The sequence below is a fragment of the Nerophis lumbriciformis genome, linkage group LG15, assembly GCF_033978685.3.
Source record: "Nerophis lumbriciformis linkage group LG15, RoL_Nlum_v2.1, whole genome shotgun sequence".
Taxonomy (NCBI): Eukaryota; Metazoa; Chordata; class Actinopteri; order Syngnathiformes; family Syngnathidae; genus Nerophis; species Nerophis lumbriciformis.
Genome location: NC_084562.2, coordinates 5703614 through 5725000, shown reverse-complemented (window position 1 = coordinate 5725000; position 21387 = coordinate 5703614). Strand labels below are relative to the sequence as shown.

Here is a 21387-nt window from a genome sequence, read left to right as displayed (position 1 = left end):
ATTATTAAGATGCAAGTCAAAAAGGACCAGTTACCTACCACCACAGGTGGATTATTCCACTGCTCGTAGGTGAGTGCGGCGTATGGGTAGATGCGGTCATTGATGATCTGGAGCGTTGTCAAGCCTATAGCCTTCATGGAGCTGAAATAAGCTTCCCAGAACCAACGTGCCTACGGAAAAAATTCAAGTGGTCTGTTCAAATGTTACCATGACAAAACAACACAAAAACAGTGAACAAAAGAATGTGGGGGATAAAAACAACAACAATTAATTATGTTTACTATGTTATTACATCTAATAGGACTCAATTAATCCAGTGGTTCTCAAACTTTTTTTGTCATCCCCCACTTTGGACAAGGGGGAGTTTTCAAGCCCCACCTGCCCCCATCACCCCAACAGAGCGCTAATGCCAAGCTTTAACATTTTCAAATTTATTGAACATCAAGTTGTATACATTCGAACTCAATAACATAAAATAACATTAAGTTCAATAATAAATAAAATAACTGTGCAGCTGTGGTATAACTTGCATCAAGTTCAATAATAAATAAAATAACTTCCATCAAGTTCAATAATAAATAAAACAAAAGTGTTATAACTTGCATCAAGTTCAATAATAAATAAAAAAAAGTGTTATAACTTGCATCACGTTCAATAATAAATAAAAAAAACTGTTATAACTTGCATCAAGTTCAATAATAAATAAAAAAAAGTTTTATAACTTACATCACGTTCAATAATAAATCAAAAAAAGTGTTATAACTTGCATCAAGTTCAATAATAAATTAAATAAAAGTGTTATAACTTGCATCAAGTTCAATAATAAATCAAAAAAAGTGTTATAACTTGCATCAAGTTCAATAATAAATCAAAAAAGTGTTATAACTTGCATCAAGTTCAATAATAAATCAAAAAGTGTTATAACTTGCATCACGTTCAATAATAAATCAAAAAAAGTGTTATAACTTGCATCAAGTTCAATAATAAATCAAAAAAAGTGTTATAACTTGCATCAAGTTCAATAATAAATAAAACAAGTGTTATAACTTGCATCAAGTTCAATAATAAATCAAATAAAAGTGTTATAACTTGCATCAAGTTCAAAAATAAATCAAATAACTTGCATCAAGTTCAATAATGAATCAAAAAAAGTGTTATAACTTGCATCAAGTTCAATAATAAATAAAACAAAAGTGTTATAACTTGCATCAAGTTCAATAATAAATCAAAAAAAGTGTTATAACTTGCATCAAGTTCAATAATAAATACAATAAAAGTGCCACTTTGCAATCTTTGCAAAAAAAAAAGGAGGAGCTATGCATTTGGCAAGACAGGGCAAGTGACAGCACTTTCCCCCACGAGAGCCACCTTGCTTCACTGTGAAACAGCACGGCTGTATGATCAGCTCCCATTTCCTCACACAGTGGAGAGAACAGTCGCGCTTTCAGTGGTCGTGTTTTGATCAAATTTACCGCGCTCACAACATGTTAAAACCTCATTGAGTTCGGGGCTGAGCTGCCTTGACGCGAGTGCTTCCCGGTGAATGACACAGTGCGTGCCCGTCAGATTTTTGTTTCTCTGCAGGCGCTGGCTCTGGCTCGACGACCTTTGAGGTGCGAGTCACAAATGTATATAATTGTGTAATTGTGATCCACACATTAGCCTGCTACCCATCCGCGCGAAAGTTTGTTCCGCTTAGCCCCGCCCCCATTAGTTACTGTTGCTATGTCTGTCAAACTTTCGCTCGTACCGAGAAATATAAAGCCTACAGTAAAAATAAGTACCGGTAATTTCCATTTATTTATATAGCGGATTTCACAGACAGAATCACAAAGTGATTTACAGTGTGTATAGAAAATGAAAGCATAGTAAAAAAAAAATAATCTAAGAATATTATAATTTAAAAAAAAAATTTAAAGTGAAATTTCCTCCCGTTCCTCGCGCCCCACCTGTCATGTCTCTATTCCCCACCAGTGGGGCGCGCCCCACACTTTGAGAAACGCTGATATAACCGTTTTTTTTTTAGTAATACCCATCAAATATTGCAACATTGTACTAACATTTCTAATTCATGCCAATATGAGGAACAATTTATATTTTGTTTTACCGGTACTTTATTCATATTGATTTCGATGAGTATACTGAATATTGAAAATAAAATAGAAAAAGACAATGAACTTATCTGTGATATAATACAAATCCTGTCATATCTTTGAAATGGCATACTAAAAGACAAATTAGAGATAAATAATTTGCAGGGGGCATTATTTAAAGAAAACTTTGAAAGTTGAAAAAACTCAGCAATAGTTGAATGACATACAGTATGTATGACAAAAACATTGGAGTGAGTGTATGTGTCTAAAATGTTTTGTTCTGCTGACTCAACTGTTTGTTCTTAGGGTGTGTGCTCGTATTCTCTCTAGACTATCACGAGAGAGCAATTTTGACCAAAATAGAACTTCACACTTTGACTGTATGGTACAGTATAGTTTGACAGTAGGGATGTAACGACATTTATATTTCGTATCACAGTTATTGTGACCAAAATGATCACGGTTATCATTATTGCGGGATCAGTTATTGTGCTAAAAAAATACACACACTGAAATCTTTTAATTAAGTTTTTTTTTTTTTTTTTTTAAATATAACTATAATACATTGACACATTATACTTTCTTGGCAGAAGTGACATTAAATATTGCTCTAGATTCTTAAGACCCTGATTTTTATTTGGGTGATTAAATGTTAATGTTTTCCCATTTAAATTTGTAAAAGTTTTTTTATTTTTTATTTATATATGCAAATTGATTGTTCACTTTGCTTCACGTCTGGTTTATGTGACATCACACGAATTTACTTTCTGTTGTAGACAGCTTCATCTTTGTTAATATACAGTGGGTATGGAACGTATTCAGACCCCTTTAAATATATCACTCTTTTCATTGCAGCCTTTAGCTCAAATTAAAAAAAAGTTTATTTTATTTCTCATTAATTAACACTCAGCACACCATTTGGGTAGAAAAAAACAGAAATGTCGATTTATTTTTTTTTGCCAATTTATTCAAATTTTAAAAAACTCAAAAATCACATGTACATAAGAGTTCAGACCCTTTGCTCAATAATTTGTTGATGCACCTTCGGCAACAATTACAGCCTCAATTTTGTTTTTTAATACGATGCAAGAAGCTTGGCACATCTATCATTGAGCAGTTTTAACCATTTCTTTTTGCAGCACCTCTCAAGCTCCATCAGGTTGGATTAGAAGCGTTGGTTTTCATCCAGAATGTCTCTGTACATTGCTGCATTCATTTTAGTCTAGTCAGGGTTGTGACCCGATGATCACTCTGTCAGAGCTATAGCATTCCTCTGTGGAGAGAGGAGAACCTTCCAGAATGGAATTTACACCCATCTCTGCAGCAAACCACCAATCAGGCTTGTGTGGTAGAATGGTCAGACGGGAGCTATTTCTTAGCAAAACGTTTGCCAAAATGCACCTGAATGATTCTCAGACTATGAAAAACAAAATGATCTGGTCTGATGAAACAAAGCTTGAACTCTATGGTGTGAATGCCAGGTGTCATATTTGGAGGAAACCAGGCACTGCTCATCACCAGGCCAATACCATCCCTACACACTGCAAAAACTGAAATCTAAGTAAGATTCAATATCTCAAATAATGGGTGATATTTGCTTATTTTCTGTCTGATAAGATAATTCTTCTCACTAAGCAGATTTTATGTTAGTGTTTTACTTGTTTTAAGGGATTTGGTCCTAAATTATCTCAGTAAGATATTACAGCTTGTAGCTGAGATTTTATGACCTATATTGAGTAAAACATGCTTGAAACTAGAATATCAAGTGTTGCAAAGCTGTGTCATCAACACTCACAAGTATAAAACTACTTTTTTACAGTAATAATTTCTTATTTCAAGCATGAAAAAAAAATCATGACTTTGACACAATTGTGTCTCATAATTAAAAACAGATGACAGCCAAATGGACATTGCTGTTTTATTTTAAATGAAACAATAGAAAATACGTACTCATAAAGTAGTACAGTTGGCACAGTACAGTAAACTGCCAGTTAATATTTAAACATTTAACATGTGACATTTCTAACAATTTTGAACAGAAATAGTTCATGCACATTCAGATGAATTCTTCAAAATTACAATTAAACATTTTTTGGCCGGGGGCCGGGCTGTATATATGCGCACTAATTGACTGAAAGAGCATTGACGCGATGATGTCATGTTATCGATGGAAAAATGCATTTTTAGACAATATGATTTGCCTGAGCGGCTAGTAGACCCCGAGAGTAACAAGCGGTTGCCTTGTTGCCTTTCCATTAAGAACAATAAATTAGTTTTTAGTATAGGTTTGCTGGTTTCAAAAAATGTAATGCCGAGCGCATATCATTATGTCAAGATAATGGCACTAGCATTTACTTAATTTAAGAATATTTTTCAACATATTGAGCAAAAAGGTCTCATATTATTTTTTTCTACCAAGAAAAGTACACTTGTTATTCGTGAGAATATACTTAATTTAAGGTATTTTTGGGTTCATTGAAGTTAGCTAATTTTACTTGTTTTGGAAAGTCTTGACAAGCCAAATGTTCTTGTTCTATTGGCAGGTAATTTTCCTTAGTTCAAATAAAATACCCCTAATTTTTGAATTTGTTTTCTTGTTTTTGAACACTGATTTTTTGCAGTGCACTGAAGCATGGTGGTGGCAGCATCATGCTAGGGATGAGGATGTTTTTTAGCAGTAGTAACTGGGAGACTCGTCAGGATAGAGGCAAAGATAATTGCAGCAATGTACACAGATATCCTGGATGAAAACCAATGCTTCCCATCCAATCTGATGGAGCTTGAGCGGTGCTGCATAAAGGAATGGGCAAAGAGGAATGGACGAAACTGCCCAAAGATAGGTGTGCCAAGCTTGTGGCATCGTATTCAAAAAGACCTGAGGCTGTAATTGCTGCCAAAGGTCAACAAAGAATTGAGCAAAGGGTCTGAATATTTATGTACCGGTACATGTGATTTTTCGGGTTTTTGTAATTTTTAATACATTTGAAAAAGTTATACATTTCTGTTTCTGGGGTGCCGAGTGTACATTATTGAGAAATAAAATGACCTTTTTTATTTTTAGCCAATGGCTGCAATGAAATAGAGTGAACAATTTAAAGAGGTCTAAATGCTTTTCGTACCCTGTGTATTCGCTAAAAATAAAACAAAACAAAAACACTGTAATTTTCCTCTGCTTATAGATCGATCGTTTTTTCTAAGAGAGCACGGCCTGTAGGCTCAATGTGCATAATTGAATATCTTAGTTGCCGAGACATAATGTGTTTATACAAGTTTAGATTATGGTATGTCGTTTATTAATGTGGAAGGACATAAGTTATTGTTTTTTGTTTTTGTGTTTGTATTTAAGATAGCTAGCGAGCTTGCGCTAGTTTATCAAAGTACGGCTATCAATCACGGTTTTTCGATAATTTTAATTTAAAACGGCAGTACTAACCGTCTGAACTTACTGTGGTTATCATTAATACTGTTTATCATTACATCCCTAATGTGCAGTTACTGCTATAGGCGGTAAATATACTGTATGTTTGGATTTATTTTGGGGGTCGTTTCTAGAAGCAAAAAATGAGAGAAAACCTTTTTTTTATTAATTTGGCTGACCGTTCAAACTGCTGGCGAATTTGTGGTCTCAATGTTTAAAGAAGGCTGATTGTGTCTGGTGACCATGCAACCATTTGTTTAAACCACATGTCCGAGTGTCATATTAATAAGTTAGACTGGCTTTTATTTTTTACGGAGCAATGAGAAAAATCAAAAAGGCTTTCTAATCCCAAGGGGGGAATGCCAACAGTTCATAAATCAGCCAGTGATGAAAGTTTTCTTTTCCAACTGAGAAGAGGTTGTAAGAAAACTGTGCTAGCCCGAGGGAATGCACCCCCACCCCTTTCCTCCCCCATTGCTTGCAGAAACTGTTATGATCAGGGATGAAAAAGGTCTTTCTTCCCCTATATTTGTAATGTATCTTTTAATCTGCATGTGTATTTCTCTTTAACCTTTGATGATTAAAAAATTGCCAATAAAATAAAAAAATGGCAACATAATTAATACACTTATCTTTATCAGATAAATGTATTTATCACTTATCTTTATCTTATTACACTTATCACTTATTAAAGGGTCAAATAAAAAAACAATCAAGATTAATCTCATAAACACATAATAGGCTCTTTAATAACAGTCCAAAGCAATGTATTTTCTCTTTTGCTATTTAAATCATTAGACCAAAGGTCAAAGTCATGAGCAGAAACAGTTTGGAGTACAGAAGTCTTTGTTTAAGCCTACTTGTCAAGTGTGTGACAGATGACTGCACCTAAAGAAGTGCGCTGCAAGCCACTGAGTGAGCCGTGGCGAGAAGCAGGCGATCATTAGTGATTTGGACTTAATCAAAAACAGCAGCGAAGCCAAGTCAGCTGGTCACTAGGAATTATGCATTACTGTGCATGTATTCGTATGTTACCTTGACCTGTGGTCAAAATCTTTACACCAAAAGCAGACACATTGGATTTGTTTGCCTGGACAACCAGTTTATGTTAACCTCATGATTATAACTTCAAGGAAATAAGCACTCGTTTGTGTACAGTTAAATGTTATTAAAACTAGCTGTGAAGTTGTATGAATTGGAATTTACTGAGCCAGTTAGACTTGGCTGTCATCAACTTTTCTATTTTTAGCTTAAGATCAGCTTTACATTAATTCAGAGTAAAATAGTTGTATGGATGCACATGACTGCAATGCAACACTTTCAATGCAAAGGCTATTGAGCCCTCTGCTGGCAAAACTGATTAACAGCACAAAAAGTCAGAAAATGTCAAATTTACTTTTATCAAAATCCAACTGAATGAAAAATGAAGATTATAATACAATATATGGAGGAGGGTAAAGACTACATACCTGTCTCTGCATCTCCTCTACTTGTCTCTGCGGAATACTCTTCAAGATAGTGTACATCTCAGACAGCTTCTCCTCTGGAATAACCACAGATGCTCTATGCCAGAAAAATAAATGATCACAAAATAATGACTCAAGTTATTTTCTCGCTTAATGGCAGTAACATTGAATTGGCCAGACCTTTTCCAGTCGAGAACTTCAGAGAAAGGAAGAATGTAGGAGTCAGCGAGGATGACGGGGACACAACCCGCTTGTAGAACATCACTCAGAGCAGCTTGACCCAAACGAGCCCCCCTTAAGACCACACAAAAGGAGGATTCCTATATAGACATTTAGCAAACATAGTGTGTTATAGATACATATGACAATTAATATTTTCAAAATGTTTTAATGCCGTTGTTTGTCGTCCCACCTGCAGGATCTGCGGATAGTCATACACTTGCCCCTTGTAGCAGCGCTTTCGAGTCGCGGCAGCTCCCTGAGAGAGGTTGCTACACTTGTCCAAAAGGAGCAGAGCTTCGCCGTTTTCTTCCTTCAGGCGTTCCAGTTCAGCCCGGTACTCTCGGTGAATGGCAGTTTGAGAGGACAGGATAAAGAAGCGGCGAGGCCTGAAAATGGCAAGTGATAGTGACTGGCGTGCGAGCACATGTCATGACACCGAATACATGGACATGAACAACATATGACTTCAGAGGAGTCAAATTTTTCATGTTGTCTCTGGACTTAATTGTTTTTGTTCCCAGTTTTTCCTGTTCATTTCAGGGGCTTTTATAATTATTTGGGAACAACTATAGGAAGTTTTTTTTGACTAAAATACACCATAAATCAAGTTGAGTACAGGCATCTTACCTAGCTGTGATATAAAAACTGAACATGTATTCATTTTCTACTGCTTCAGGTCACGGGTGAGCTGTAGCCTATCCCAGCTGACTTTGAACAAGAGAGCAACTTTGAACAGAGGCAGAGTACACAGTGGACTAGAGATGTGCCAATCAATCAGCCACCGATCAGTATCAGTATTTTTGAGATCGCCATTGCTGATTATTAGAGAGAGAGAGAGAGAGAGAGAGAGAGAGAGAGAGAGAGAGAGAGAGAGAGAGAGAGAGAGAGAGAGAGAGAGAAAGAGAGAGATAGATAGATAGTACTTTATTGATTCCTTCAGGAGAGTTCCCTCAGGAAAATTAAAATTCCAGCAGCAGTGTACAGAGTTGAGATCGAATTTAAAAAGTAAAAAGTAAATAATGGGGGTATATATGGAAACAAAATAGAAAAATATTACAATAGAATGAAAATAAAAAGCAACAATAGAATAACAATATAACAGTAAAATAAGAATATAAGAAGAGAAACTAGACAGTAGTGACCATGTTATGAAGAATTATTGCACTGTTATCGTTTTGCATCCCCTGTCATCCTAGTACCCCCCTCCCTCCCAGAGAGGAGTTGTACAGTCTAATGGCGTGTGGGACAAAGGAGTTTTTAGTCTATTAGTCCTGCACTTGGGATGAAGCAGTCTAGCACTGAACAGGTGTTGTAGCAGATGTAATGGTGTTGTAGGTACCGCGGTATTTCGGTTTCAAAGTCCTCACAATAATGCCTTGACACGTGATGACATAGAACAAAAACTTGGTGTGTAGTTTTTTTCCAACACTCTAGCGTCGACTGGGACTTAAAATAGACTACATCTACCAGAACCCTTTGCGCAGCGCGGGGTCGACAAGGCGGGGGCATGGAAGGTCGTAAGCAGGAAGTGAAGTGTGTTTGTAGTAGATAAAATAAATTGTTTTTTTGGACATCAAAATGTCATCAAAACCTGTCTATAACTGTTTGAGTTATGTTGCTAACAAACAGACAAACTCTGATGAAAGCATACCCTTTTTGACTGAAGTAAGGGAGTCTGTGTTATTCAAAGCAACGCACACTACTTTCTTCTCAAGCGTTTTCACGCTACACTGACACCTGTACACTCAAGGAAATATGAGTAAACTGAAAATCTACTTGATAAATCCTCAATCCATCCATTCTACTGCTTGTCTCTCTATGTCGCGGGGGATGGTGCTGCACTCGGGCACCGTGGAGGCTGGACAAGTCGCCACATCATAAACCGTCAACCAGAAAAGATATTGGAAAACAGCAAAGCTAAACATCAGTTTGTGGGGTATTTACATTATTAAAAGTTAAATTGTTAGTTAGCTTTTCTGAAAAACAGCATTTTCCAAACTGATATAAACATATCCACTGTGGAGGATACTGCTTCTCAGAAAATAAAAGTTGAAAGACATTAGAGTGAACATTGTTTTACACTGAATGTTTACATTGTCACGATAGAGGTACTCAACTGTAAGTGTTATTTAATATTTGCTTGAAACAGTGGATGCTCCTGCACAATTATTTGCACTAAAAATACATATTTTTAAAAATAAATATGATTAAAACATATTAGCATTATGTTTGCGGTCAATTACAGTAATCCTGCCACTTCATTTTACACAGTATGGCATTTTAAAAAATGTTGTTTTTTTTGCACATATATCACAATAATATCGTACCATGGCCTTAATACCATGATAATATCGTGCTGTGAGATTTTTGATTCCGTTACATCCCTACTGATTAATGTTTTTTTTAATTGCCAATTACAAACGCTGTTCCCTCTGGCTGACACTGTATTTATTTGTATTTCCCCGGCTGACCTGCAGCTAGCAACTAATTGTGTCTCCATTTAGAGTGTGGAGCCGCTCCTCAAAGCTAATAATAATCACTTCTATTACAGAAAAGAAACACCTGCAATTCTTTGTATCTTAAGTATCAATTTCAAGTAATTTCTTTATCACTGCAGGATACCATAAATACATTTAAAAAATTGCATTTAATACATGTGATTAGTATCGGTATCATCATCGTCCAATCTCACTCAGGGATAGCTGGCATATCGGAATAAGCAAGATAAAACACTGATCAGGACATCCCAACTGAGGACTGATCGCCAGTAAATGACAGGGTACATATAAGCAACCAACCATTCACAGGATTTCACACTCATATCCTCATGTAAAACACATTTAGCAGCAACTTTAACTAGGCACGAGGAAAATGTACTTAACATGTTCAGACTGTTGCATGTCTGTCAAATCTCATCTGATTAGTTTACTGCATGTGCTCATGTAAAAATATAAATTGCATTTATATTAACAGGGAATATAGATTAGGGCAAAACTTTACATGGTCAAGCTGGCAATATTCTACAGTTTGTCATTATTTGTTATTATTCATTAAGTCAAGAAAAAAACTGAAGTACACAAGTACCACTGTATGAGTAAAACGCTCACCCTGGTTGTCTCTCAGGAAGCTCCACATCAGCAGAGAGAGGACTGTAAACTGGAATGCTGACATCATAACCCTGTCTGTAGGTCCAGGTAGAGAAACCACCACCCGCCAGCAGCGCTCTGAGAGTAAGACAAATAACTCTACATTTGGTACATTTAAACACACACAAAAAGCAAAAACACATGTCTTCCATTTGTTCCCATTTTCACAAAATGTATATGGACCACTGGCAGTTTGAGTGAAGTGTTTTTTGGTATTCCAGCTCAAAGGCAAAATGACTGAAGGGCAAATACAAATGAAAATCTTACCACAGCTGGTTATGTTTAGGATCCAAGACAAACAGACTCTCTGGAGAAGCGCAGGAAATTCCTTACATCTGAATATATTGTTCGTGGTCTCACATATGCCATCAAATTTCACTTTAATGTACAGGATATCTATTTGTAGCTATTTGTAAATATATATTTCACATTCTGGAAGTGATTTATTACATGTGTGTTCTACTTGTGCAACACATTAGGGTCCGCACATGAATCAACAATCAATCATTCTTTAGCGGCATGCCTTGAACCATACTGTACAATCAGTTATTATATACATAAATAGTATATATTTTTAAACACAACAGTCAAAGGAGATCATCTGAGGATGCTATCAGACACTTAAACATATGAGCTCATAACTACTGTGCTATTGTTCCACTTACTGTAAGCATGTACCGTACTTTGTTTTCCTCCACATAGAGTTCTGGTCAGACTTTACATACATTCACTCAAGTTTTATGAACAAAACTTTACCTATTTTTGGACATAATGACAAAAAATATGTTTGGAGGAGTCCAAGTAAAGACTTTCAGACCTCCCTCTAAATTTCTTCAACTTCACCTCTAATCAACAGCTGGATGTCTGAAACTTGGACACAACTCGGTTTTCCAACATGACCAGACTCATTTTTACAATAGTATTTTTTTTAAAAAAGGCAAAAAAACATTTGTATGTATTAAAAAACAAATATTTGTATTAGTCATTAGTAACAACATTACAGTCAATTTTTTTTTACTTCAATTTGACCTGCTTATATAGCTCCTTGTCAGAGTTGAGCAGAAGTCTCGTTGACAACTTAGCTTGTCGGCGTCCTTTGTCGCAAGAAAACTATGGCATTCAAAAGGGCACAGGAGTGTCATTGCAGCTGAAAGTAACTGACACGTTTACAAGTAGGGCTGTCAAAAATAATAAGCTAACTCATTCGATTAATCACAAACAATATTGCTTTCATCATGTATATACGTAGATTAATCACAACATTCTAAAAGGCGACGGGAATTGTTAAACCGTCAGTGATCAGGTCAATGGATATGTCAGTGCAAAGATAAGTGAGGAGACTACTGGTGTGCTCGCTGGCAATTATAACTACAAAATACACCTTGGTGAGTCTTTTAGATAAAATTGATTGCAAGTTTTGAGCAAACATTTTTTTTAATTTCCTGGATGACATCCTCTCACTAAAATTGCATGTGTCCAAATATTATTTTTTTTTAAGTTAATTTAAATTACGCAAGTGAGTAATAACCTGTGATTAATCATGATTAATTCAAGTTAAAAAGTGTAATTAATCTGATTTAAAAAAAATATTTTCTATACAGCACTAGTTACAAGTCATTTTTATTGATAATGTTGATCTGAAATTAGAGGAGGTGGGCTGTATGCCCTCTGAACGAGTTGTATACACTGTAGGAATGTAACCATATGAAAATTCCATATCAGGGTTATTATGACCAAAATGATCAGTTATTATCACTGTATTTTTAATGTAAATCTTTTGACCAAGTCTTTTTTTCAAATAACTAAAATACATTATGGTGTCCTACTCTGTGCAGCGGTCCTTAAACGCACCATAAAAACACCTCATATATATATATGTCATGAGTGTGCATTGCTGCTGTAATTTTGACCCCAAGATGCAGGAGACAGGAGGGCGATGTGCAGGTAGGACAAGTATTTAATTGTTTAACCAGGAGTTCAACAACACATGTAACATTGTCCATAACCAAGACCATCTTCCAGCCCTGACTGCAGGTCAGGCTGGCTTATAAAATCCTGATTGTGCTCAGGTTGCCAATCAGGGACAGGTGATGGGAAACCGCGCTCAGGCCAGAGTCGTGAAACCAGAGTGAATAGAAATCAGAGCGCCGGAAAAGAAACAAGTACAGAAAGTTAAGAAACACAAGAACATGTCAGACCTGACACGACAGGGAGTTACAATAGATTGAGCACACTGCCCTAAAAGAGCACAGTTTGTATGTTCAGTGTGTACAATTGTATATCTTCATTGCTCAGACAGTAATATTTTTATTTAAGTTTAGATTTGGTTATGTTGTTTCATAATGGGGAAAGACGTTAATGTCTCATATTTATGTTAGCAATTAAGCTTGCGCCAGTCAGTCAGTGAGTTTATCAAAGTGCGATTATCAATCAGAATTTTTCGATCATATTAATTTAAAACTGTAATACTAACCATCGGGAGTTTTACAAAGGTCATCATAAATATTGTCTATTGTTACATCCCTAATACACAGGAAATAATGTTCCACTACAAGCAAACCAATCAATCAATGCCTTTACAGTCGGCAAGGTTCGACTTTTTTGAAGGTGCACGTCACACCATGTACAATGGTTTAAGCCTATTCAACGGTTAAAATAGAATACACAAATGCGTACATTTTTGCAGGTCTGCAGGACAATGACACCAAACACACTAGGTTTAGAATGGAAAAAGCAGGCTAATATTGAGCTTTTGAAATTGTTTCCCCATGCCCTAACCTGCACCTTATGAAACATTTGCTTAATTAAGAAAAGTTCAAATAAATTAATCGGACATTTGTTATCATGAGTATATGTACACTTGCGATTGGCTTGTTTGTGAATTCAAAGCAATGCATCAAAATTCAGTGTTTAGTCTTGTATGCTATAAACAATACCAGATGGTCGACTGACTATAAAACAATGCTAGTTCATGATGTAGCTACCTGTCCCTGGGAACATCCAAAGCAGTGTTGTAGTCTGGGGGCCCCCCTGGCAACATGTTAAAAAGTAGATGGTTCATTCCTTTGTTCCACCTAAAAAAAAAATAATACCAGACGATCAGTGCAATGAGAAACATCATTTGACCTATATACAAAAACAATATATAACAAATATTTAATTACCTTATTTTCCGGACTATAAGGCGCACTTAAAATATTTTTTTTTTCACGAAACTGCGCCTTATGTACAGAATAATTCTGGTTTTGCCTACCGACCTCAAATAATTTTATTTGGTACATGGTGTAACGATAAGTGTGACCAGTAGATGGCAGTCAAACATAAGCGATACTGCAATATGATGACAATATGACGCAAGTAAACACCAACATTTTATATTTTCCATTGTAAATATAGAACATTATACATGGCTCTCAAAAATCTATCGACGTGTTTTAGTACGACTTTGGTAAGCTATGAAGCTGCACCGCTTGATGGATTGTACTGCGCTTCAACATACCAGTATTATTATGGTGTGTGTATAAGGTAAGACATTATCTGGCGTTTTGTTTCGCAATATTATGCAAAAGCAACTTTTCTTACCTTCTGGTACCTGCTGATTTGTATTTGTGATCGGCATAAATCCTGTAAAATTTAACGCGTCTGCCTTTGTAGTCCGTACCGTAGTCGATAAGCTTCTTCTTTTTCTCTATCGTCTTGTTATGGGACATTCATGCTCTGCTGTTGCCATTTCTAATATAAAGTAGTGTAAAGTTCTTACTTATATTTGTCAGTAAACTCACCATGAAAGCGCTAAAACATACCGGTGTAGTGGGTTGACATTATTCACCCAAGGAACTTTGGTTATTAGAGAGCCTCGGTCGGACGTTTTTTTACGGGACACATTTCCTGCGTTGTTGTTGTTTCCGGATGAGGAGATGCTGCTCCGATATTGATTTAAGTAAAGTCTGAATGTCATTAAATCAATTAGCTCCATCTTTTGACACTTCTTCCATTCCCGTTCTTGCACGCTAGACCGCTACAACAAAGATGACAGGGAGAAGACGCTGCCGAAGGTGAGCCACGTAAATAAGACCGCCCACAAAACGGCACATCCTGAAGCGACTGTCAAAAAGCGGCTTGAAGATGATCTGTAAAACAATCTATGCAACATTTTGACCAAAGAACCACCATTACATGTTATGTAGACCACAGGGAAGAGTTAATTTAGAAAAAAATAATAATAATATGACTCCTTTAATGCGCCCTATAATCCGGTGCGCTTTATATATGAAAAAAGATGAAAAATAGACCATTCATTGGCAATGCACCTTATAATCCGGTGAGCCCTATGGTCCGGAAAGTACGGTAGTCATTATACCTTTAGTTAGATATCGGTCTTAAAGACCTTAATATTTAAATATGGTTTAAGACACCTACATAATATTGTTAGCTGTTTGAGCAGACAAATGACAACATTGAAATTTACCTGGGTAGCATTGCCAGAGCCTGTGCAGTCTCTCTGATACGCAAAGAGTTTTGGTTGAGAACGTCCGTTGATGGGATAAAAAGACAAGCCCTGTTGACATCATCGGTGTAGAAGTCACTATCCGAGATGGCGCTAAGTAGATCGTTGTATTCTCGTGATAGTCCAGTGCTGCTGATTGGAACCCCAAGTTCATCTACAAACCTCTGCAGCGGGTAGATGTAAACCTAAGCATAGACACAACAATCATCACTGACGAATCTCAAAAGGGGTGAGCCAAGTGTGGACAGGTGCAGGACTTACTTTAATTCGGTTCTTTGGATTGTAGCCACATCTGTACACATCAAAACAAGTGTGCATGCGACAGCTGAGGTCCCCTCTCTCTGGAATGGGGCTAGAGACTGGGAGGTGCACCAGAGGAGCATCATGAACGCTGCGTTTGTCCACGGTCCAGTCAGCTGAGGATTCAATGGAGTGAGGCCAGAACTGGAACATCCCAGTGGCAATAAGACCAAGCAACACCACAGAGAAGAGGGTGATGTAGTATATGCGGTGCTTGGTCTTCATGCGCGGGATGAGAGCCGGGCCACGGGTGCTGTATTTACTGGAGGCATACATGTCTGCCTGCTGCCTGTCGACTCAGCCACTGAAATCACACACATGGAAAATAAAGTTCTCACAAAAAATTAGGGATATCTCATTCACTAGTGGTACACAGGCTCCATTTAGTGGTATGCTAAAGAATCACTTAATTTACTATTGTACGATGTGACTCAAACCGTTATAAGTAGGGGTGTAACGGTACGTGTATTTGTATTGAACCGTTTCGGTACGGTGTTCGGGTTCGGAGGTGTACCGAACGAGTTTCCACACGGACGTATTGAGTAGCGTAACGCACGTTGTGTAAACAATGCACACCGAGGCACAACACACGGCATGCTAGCAGCTAACGGGCTACGATAGACTGACCACACGTCCTCTTTTCACGGGACATGTCCTCTTTTGCGGAACTGTCAGGGCGGAGTTTCTTAAATGCCTCAAATGTCCAGCATTTTGAGTTAGGGTTGCATGTATTTTCAATGTACGTTCAGGGTTAAGAAGGGGGTAAAAACAAACCAAATTGTGCGCGCAGCAGCATTTGTGATGGAGGGGCAGAGACAGAGAGCGAGAGAGTTATGATAAACGCGCATGCTTTTTATCCATAGATTTATCAGATTTAATTTTTTATCATCTATAGCAGGGGTGTCAAAAGTGTGCCCCGGAGGCAATTTGCGGCCCACAGCTAATGTTTTAAAGGCTCACGGCACATTCTAAAAATACTATTAAAATAAACAAAAACATAACAAAAGTGAAATAAAAAAGCTTAAAGGTTAAATATAATTTAGAAAAAGTTGCAATGTTGACTAATAAAACAAAGCTGTTTTTTTTTCTTTCAAACTGTCGTTGCTCAAAACATAATATTGAATCAAAATCAATGTTATTATGAATTTTTGACCTATCCAAGGTTCCCATTACTTCACATCAAATATTCCACTAAGAAAAATATTTTTGGTGGAAGATTTTGCAAATTTGGTAAATAAATAACCCAAAAATGTATATTTTGTTGTTTTCTTACTGTATCGAAAATGAACCGAACCGTGACCTCTAAACCGAGGTACGTACCGAACCGAAATGCTTGTGTACTGTTACACCCCTAGTTTAAAGACTTCAATGGAAATCGTTACAATCAGACTACTGTAGGCCAAAGTCAACGCCAAAATAAATCATTAAGACACAAACAGAACCGTTTGACTCCGTCATTTCTATCACTCAACACGTGTGGGAACCAAATGTTCTCCACAGTCGCCGCTTAAATCCGCCCTTTCCAAGCCTTCAGCCAATCAACACACAGAACAAATGCAAACAAAAACAAACTATAGCACAGAAAGCTGCACGTGAAAAATATGCCTTCAAGGCCATGGGAGACCACAACTGTTAAACATTGAATAAACTATATGTAGAACATAACATAAACATAGAATCCAGTCTGTTAGATATTAAAAACATGAAATACTACCCACAATATCTTATCAACCAATGACATAAAAATGTTTAAAGAGATACAAATTACTTTAATCATTTTAAAAAGTTTGCAAGTGCTTCTGGTAGCCATATGTAGCGTACATACACGTTCAGTTCAGTTTCAGTTTATTTTGAACATGCATACGATACAATGTAATGCATCACACATTTCCAGTTGTTTCATTACAGCACATCCGAAAAGGAATAGGAAGAAGCAGAGCTTTCATATCAATTTTATCCAATTTCCTTGTTCTCTGTAACAGAACAGTGAACAAATAAATTATAAATAAATAATATACCATAGTAAACATAGAAATATTAAATACATAAAGAATCTTTGTTTCAATAAAGAAATAAATAAGGGGGAAAAAAAGGGTTCAAGATGTTTATCATAATTCTTGTTCTGTGTACTTTGTGAACGCTTGTAGTTTGAACAGTCTCTTAAACTGAATCATAATGGTGCTTTGTTTGATTTATTTGGTTAATCCGTTCCATAATTTAATTCCACATACTGATATACTAAAGGTTTTAGACTTGGACTTCCTTTTATTGTCATTCAAATTTGAACTTTGCAGTACAGATAAAAACAAAATTTCGTTGCATGATACCATAGTTCATGGTAGTGCAGGATAAAAGAACAATAAGGTGCAGATACAAATAAATAGATTACTGTACTAAAGGTTTTTAGTGTTGTACGAGCATACAAATGTTTTAAATTAGATTTTCCTCTAAGGTTATATTTCTCCTCTTTTGTTGAGAAGAATGCTGTACATTCTTGGGTAGCAGGTTATAGTTTGCTTTATTGATCATTTTAGCTGTTTTCTTTTAGCTGTTCCTTCCAGTTTCCACTGACAAGACGGTTTTCTGTCGTTGGTAGCTACAGGCTGTGATGGGAAAAGGTGGCGGTTGTCTCTTAATAATGACCAGTACGAATTGCTAATTGGCTAATTGCAGCATGCATCATGAGGGAGCACAAATTAAAACATACCTTGTTTTTAGTGAATACTTAGGCCTACCACGCCACTGTGTTTTAATGTTGGTCACTATGATGGCACTTGGAGAACCAAGAGTTTTCTGAAGTGGTACTTGGTGGATACTAGTGATGGGTCCGGCAACACCGATGCGTCGGCGCATGCGTCGAGCTCATAGAGCGAAACCCTGTGTCGGTGCGCGTACCGCTTTTAGAAAGGCACGTGACCGATCATGAGCTGTTTTGGTCATGTGACCGATACGCGAACTGTGTCGCACTCCCGCCTCCTCTGTGCCCTGTGAGCGGGTCTTTTCTACAGCCGGAGAAATAATAACTAAGAAGAGACGACTGAAGTGTTGATAACAACCAAACTTAACCCCCCCCCCCCCCCCCCTCTATATCCCACACCCCGGATTGTAAATAATGTAAGTAATTCAATGTATATACTCTGATGATTAACTTGTGTGATGACTGTATTATGATGTTAGTATATATCTGTATCATTAATCAATTTAAGTGGACCCCGACTTAAACAAGTTGAAAAACTTATTGGGGGGTTACCATTTAGTGGTCAATTGTACGGAATATGTACTTCACTGTGCAATCTACTAATAAAAGTCTCAATCAATGAAAGAAATCGTCTAAAATTGAATACGTTGGAAAAACTGTTTTTTCTAAATAAAAATGTGTAAAAAATTAATTTAAAAAAATCCCAGTCCACAAGCATCCTCATTCACAACACATTCTCTTAGATTTCCATGTTCATATTTTTTATTGACTGTATCTAAAAAAGATAAAAAATATATTTTTATTTAAATGAAGATATGAAATAATCCTAAATGAAATACAATGACTTGGTTTATATTATTGTATATACTAGGTCATAAAATCAGTGTCAGTTGAGTCGGTCCATAGGTTGCCTGTAGGGATTTTTAATGTCCAGCAGATGTCAGTATTTAGTGACACAGTATCGACACAGTATCAATACAGTTTTGCAATGTGTCGAAACGCTTCATGACGCCTCATCAACCCATCACTAGTGGATACATTTGAAAACCACCGATCTAATAATGGACCAGATTACACACAGGCATACAGTATGCATTTATCTATCGTGCATGTTATGTTGATCCTGAAAGTATACCCCGACAACAGAATATATCCCTTACTTTTTGTGAGCATCACATCTGCTGATAAACGTCAAATACCTAGTGATTGAACCATCTTCTGTCAGAATTTACAAAAACAGATGGACTGCAGTGATTTACTAAATGGTCTGAAATGTACACATAACCATTAAGGAAAACAATCTTGACGAGACACAAATCTAAACATTAGTATCTTAAAACCAAGGGCGATGTTTGATTACAGCTGGGTGTCGCAATGTTATGGTTAGTAGAAGCGAGCCTAGCAAACACAGCTAGCTACATTAGCTAACTGAATGTCATCTTGAAGTAACGTTACCAATGAGCGAAAATGGCAATAACCGTAGATTCCCATTGCTACCGTGACGACGTTTTACCTACCGAGACGTTTTCTGGGACTTAGCTGGACACTCCAGTTTTAATTCATGGTCGTAGCCACAGTTGAGATGTTTCGTTAGCAAAATACCAGCGTTAGCCTCCGGAAATGGTAACCGGAAGTTGATTTCGCTTCTTTGTATTTTGTCGTGTAGCCTTAAAGGAAATATTTTTTTATGTACACATTTGGAAAATTATACAGATTTGTGTTAATATTGTTTCTGTTCTGAAGGATGATGTATGTGTTGTATCATATAGTTTTTTTAAATAAAGTGCTGAAAAAAGAAAAGTGCCGTGAAGCTCGCGTTGGAGTTCAGGCGTTGTCTCCCTCTAGTGGCAACAACTCAAACGTCCAAATTTGACACACCTTTTTAGATGCAAATATTGTGCATTTCATTAGTGGAGTATAAATACGTGTAATTACAGCAGTTTATGACGACGCACGTCACATTTGAAACACGTTTCAAATTGTTTCTGTATAGAAGCAACATTTTGATTATACTCTAATCAGATGTTCTACTTAACTGGGATCAAAGCTGACAGACACATTGGTGTTTTTTGTTATCAGCTGGTCATTTCATAGTGCTAATTAATCTATATGAAAAATGCATAGTCTTTTAATATTAAATTATTGTAGACACAGTACAGCACATTTAGATCCATTCATTTTCATTTCTGCAGCGTTTAAATAGAATAAAAGCACCCTTACACTTTTTGAATTACAAAACCCCAAACCAGTGAAGTTGGCACTTTGTGTAATTCACAATGATTTTCAAATCCTTTTCAACTTATATTCAATTGAATAGACTGCAAAGACAAGATATTTAATGTGCGAACTGAGAAACTTATTTTTTTTGCAAATAGTCATTAACTTAGAATTTAATGGCAGCAACACAGTGCAAAAAAGTTGGCATAGGGGCATTTTTACCACTGTGTTACATGGCCTTTCCTTTTAACAACACTCAGTAAATGTTTGGGAACTGAGGAGACCACTTTTTTAAGCTTTTCAGGTGGAATTCTTTCCCATTCTTGCTTAATGTACAGCTTAAGTTGTTCAACAGTCCGGGGTCTCCATTGTGGTATTTTAGGCTTCACATTGCGCCACACATTTTCAATGGGAGACTACAGGACTACAGGCAGGCCAGTCTAGTACCCACACTCTTTTACTATGAAGCCAGGCTGTTGGAACATGTGGCTTGGCATTGTCTTGCTGAAATAAGCAGGGGCGTCCATGATAACGTTACTTGGCTGGCAACATATGTTGCTCCAAAACCTGTATGTACAGTATTAATTAGACCTTCACAGATGTGTAAGTTACCCATGCCTTGGGCACTAATACACCCCCATACCATCACAGATGCTGGCTTTTGAACATTGCACCCAGAACAATCCGGATGGTTCTTTTCTTCTTTGTTCCGGAGGACACAACATCCACAGTTTCCAAAAACAATTTGAAATGTGGACTCGTCAGACCACAGAACACTTTTACATAAGTCTATCTTAAATGAGCTCGGGCCCAGCAAAGCCGGCGGCGTTTCTGGGTGTTGTTGATATATGGCTTTCGCTTTGCATAGTAGAGTTTTAACTTGCACTTTCAGATGTAGCGACCAACTGTAGTTACTGACAGTGGTTTTCTGAAGTGTTCCTGAGTCCATGTGGTGATATCCTTTACACACTGATATCGGTTTATGATGCAGTACCGCCTGAGGGATCGAAGTCAATGTTGGTTTTCAACCTTGCTGCTTACGTGCAGTGATTTCTCCAGATTTTCTGAACCTTTTGATATTACGGACCGTAGATGGCGAAATCCTTAAATTCCTTGCAATAGCTGGTTAAGAAATGTTCTTCTTAAACAATTTGCTCAGGCATTTGTTCACAAAGTGGTGACCCTCGCCCCATCCTTGTTTGTGAATGACTGAGCATTTCATGGAAGCTGCTTTTATACCCAATCATGGCACCCACCTGTTCCCAATTATCCTGTTCAGCTGTGGGCTTTTCCAAATAGGTGTTTGATGAGCATTCCTCA

At 36.9% G+C, this 21387-nt stretch overlaps 1 protein-coding gene across 1 annotated transcript in view; it reads right to left on the bottom strand.

Annotated features, from left to right (window-relative positions):
• LOC133615988 (exostosin-2-like) overlaps nt 1-19498 on the bottom strand; it is a 37168-nt gene extending 17670 nt beyond the window's left edge. Inside the window, exons 1-9 of the mRNA XM_061974940.2 lie at nt 19368-19498; nt 15114-15456; nt 14814-15037; nt 13330-13419; nt 10307-10423; nt 7390-7585; nt 7158-7297; nt 6981-7074; nt 39-170 (exon numbers count right to left, since the gene is read on the bottom strand). Of these exons, the coding sequence (XP_061830924.1) occupies nt 39-170; nt 6981-7074; nt 7158-7297; nt 7390-7585; nt 10307-10423; nt 13330-13419; nt 14814-15037; nt 15114-15428 (1308 nt within the window). The 5' untranslated portion in view covers nt 15429-15456; nt 19368-19498. The remainder of the gene's footprint in view (nt 1-38; nt 171-6980; nt 7075-7157; nt 7298-7389; nt 7586-10306; nt 10424-13329; nt 13420-14813; nt 15038-15113; nt 15457-19367) is intronic.
• Between the last annotated feature and the right edge of the window lie 1889 nt (nt 19499-21387).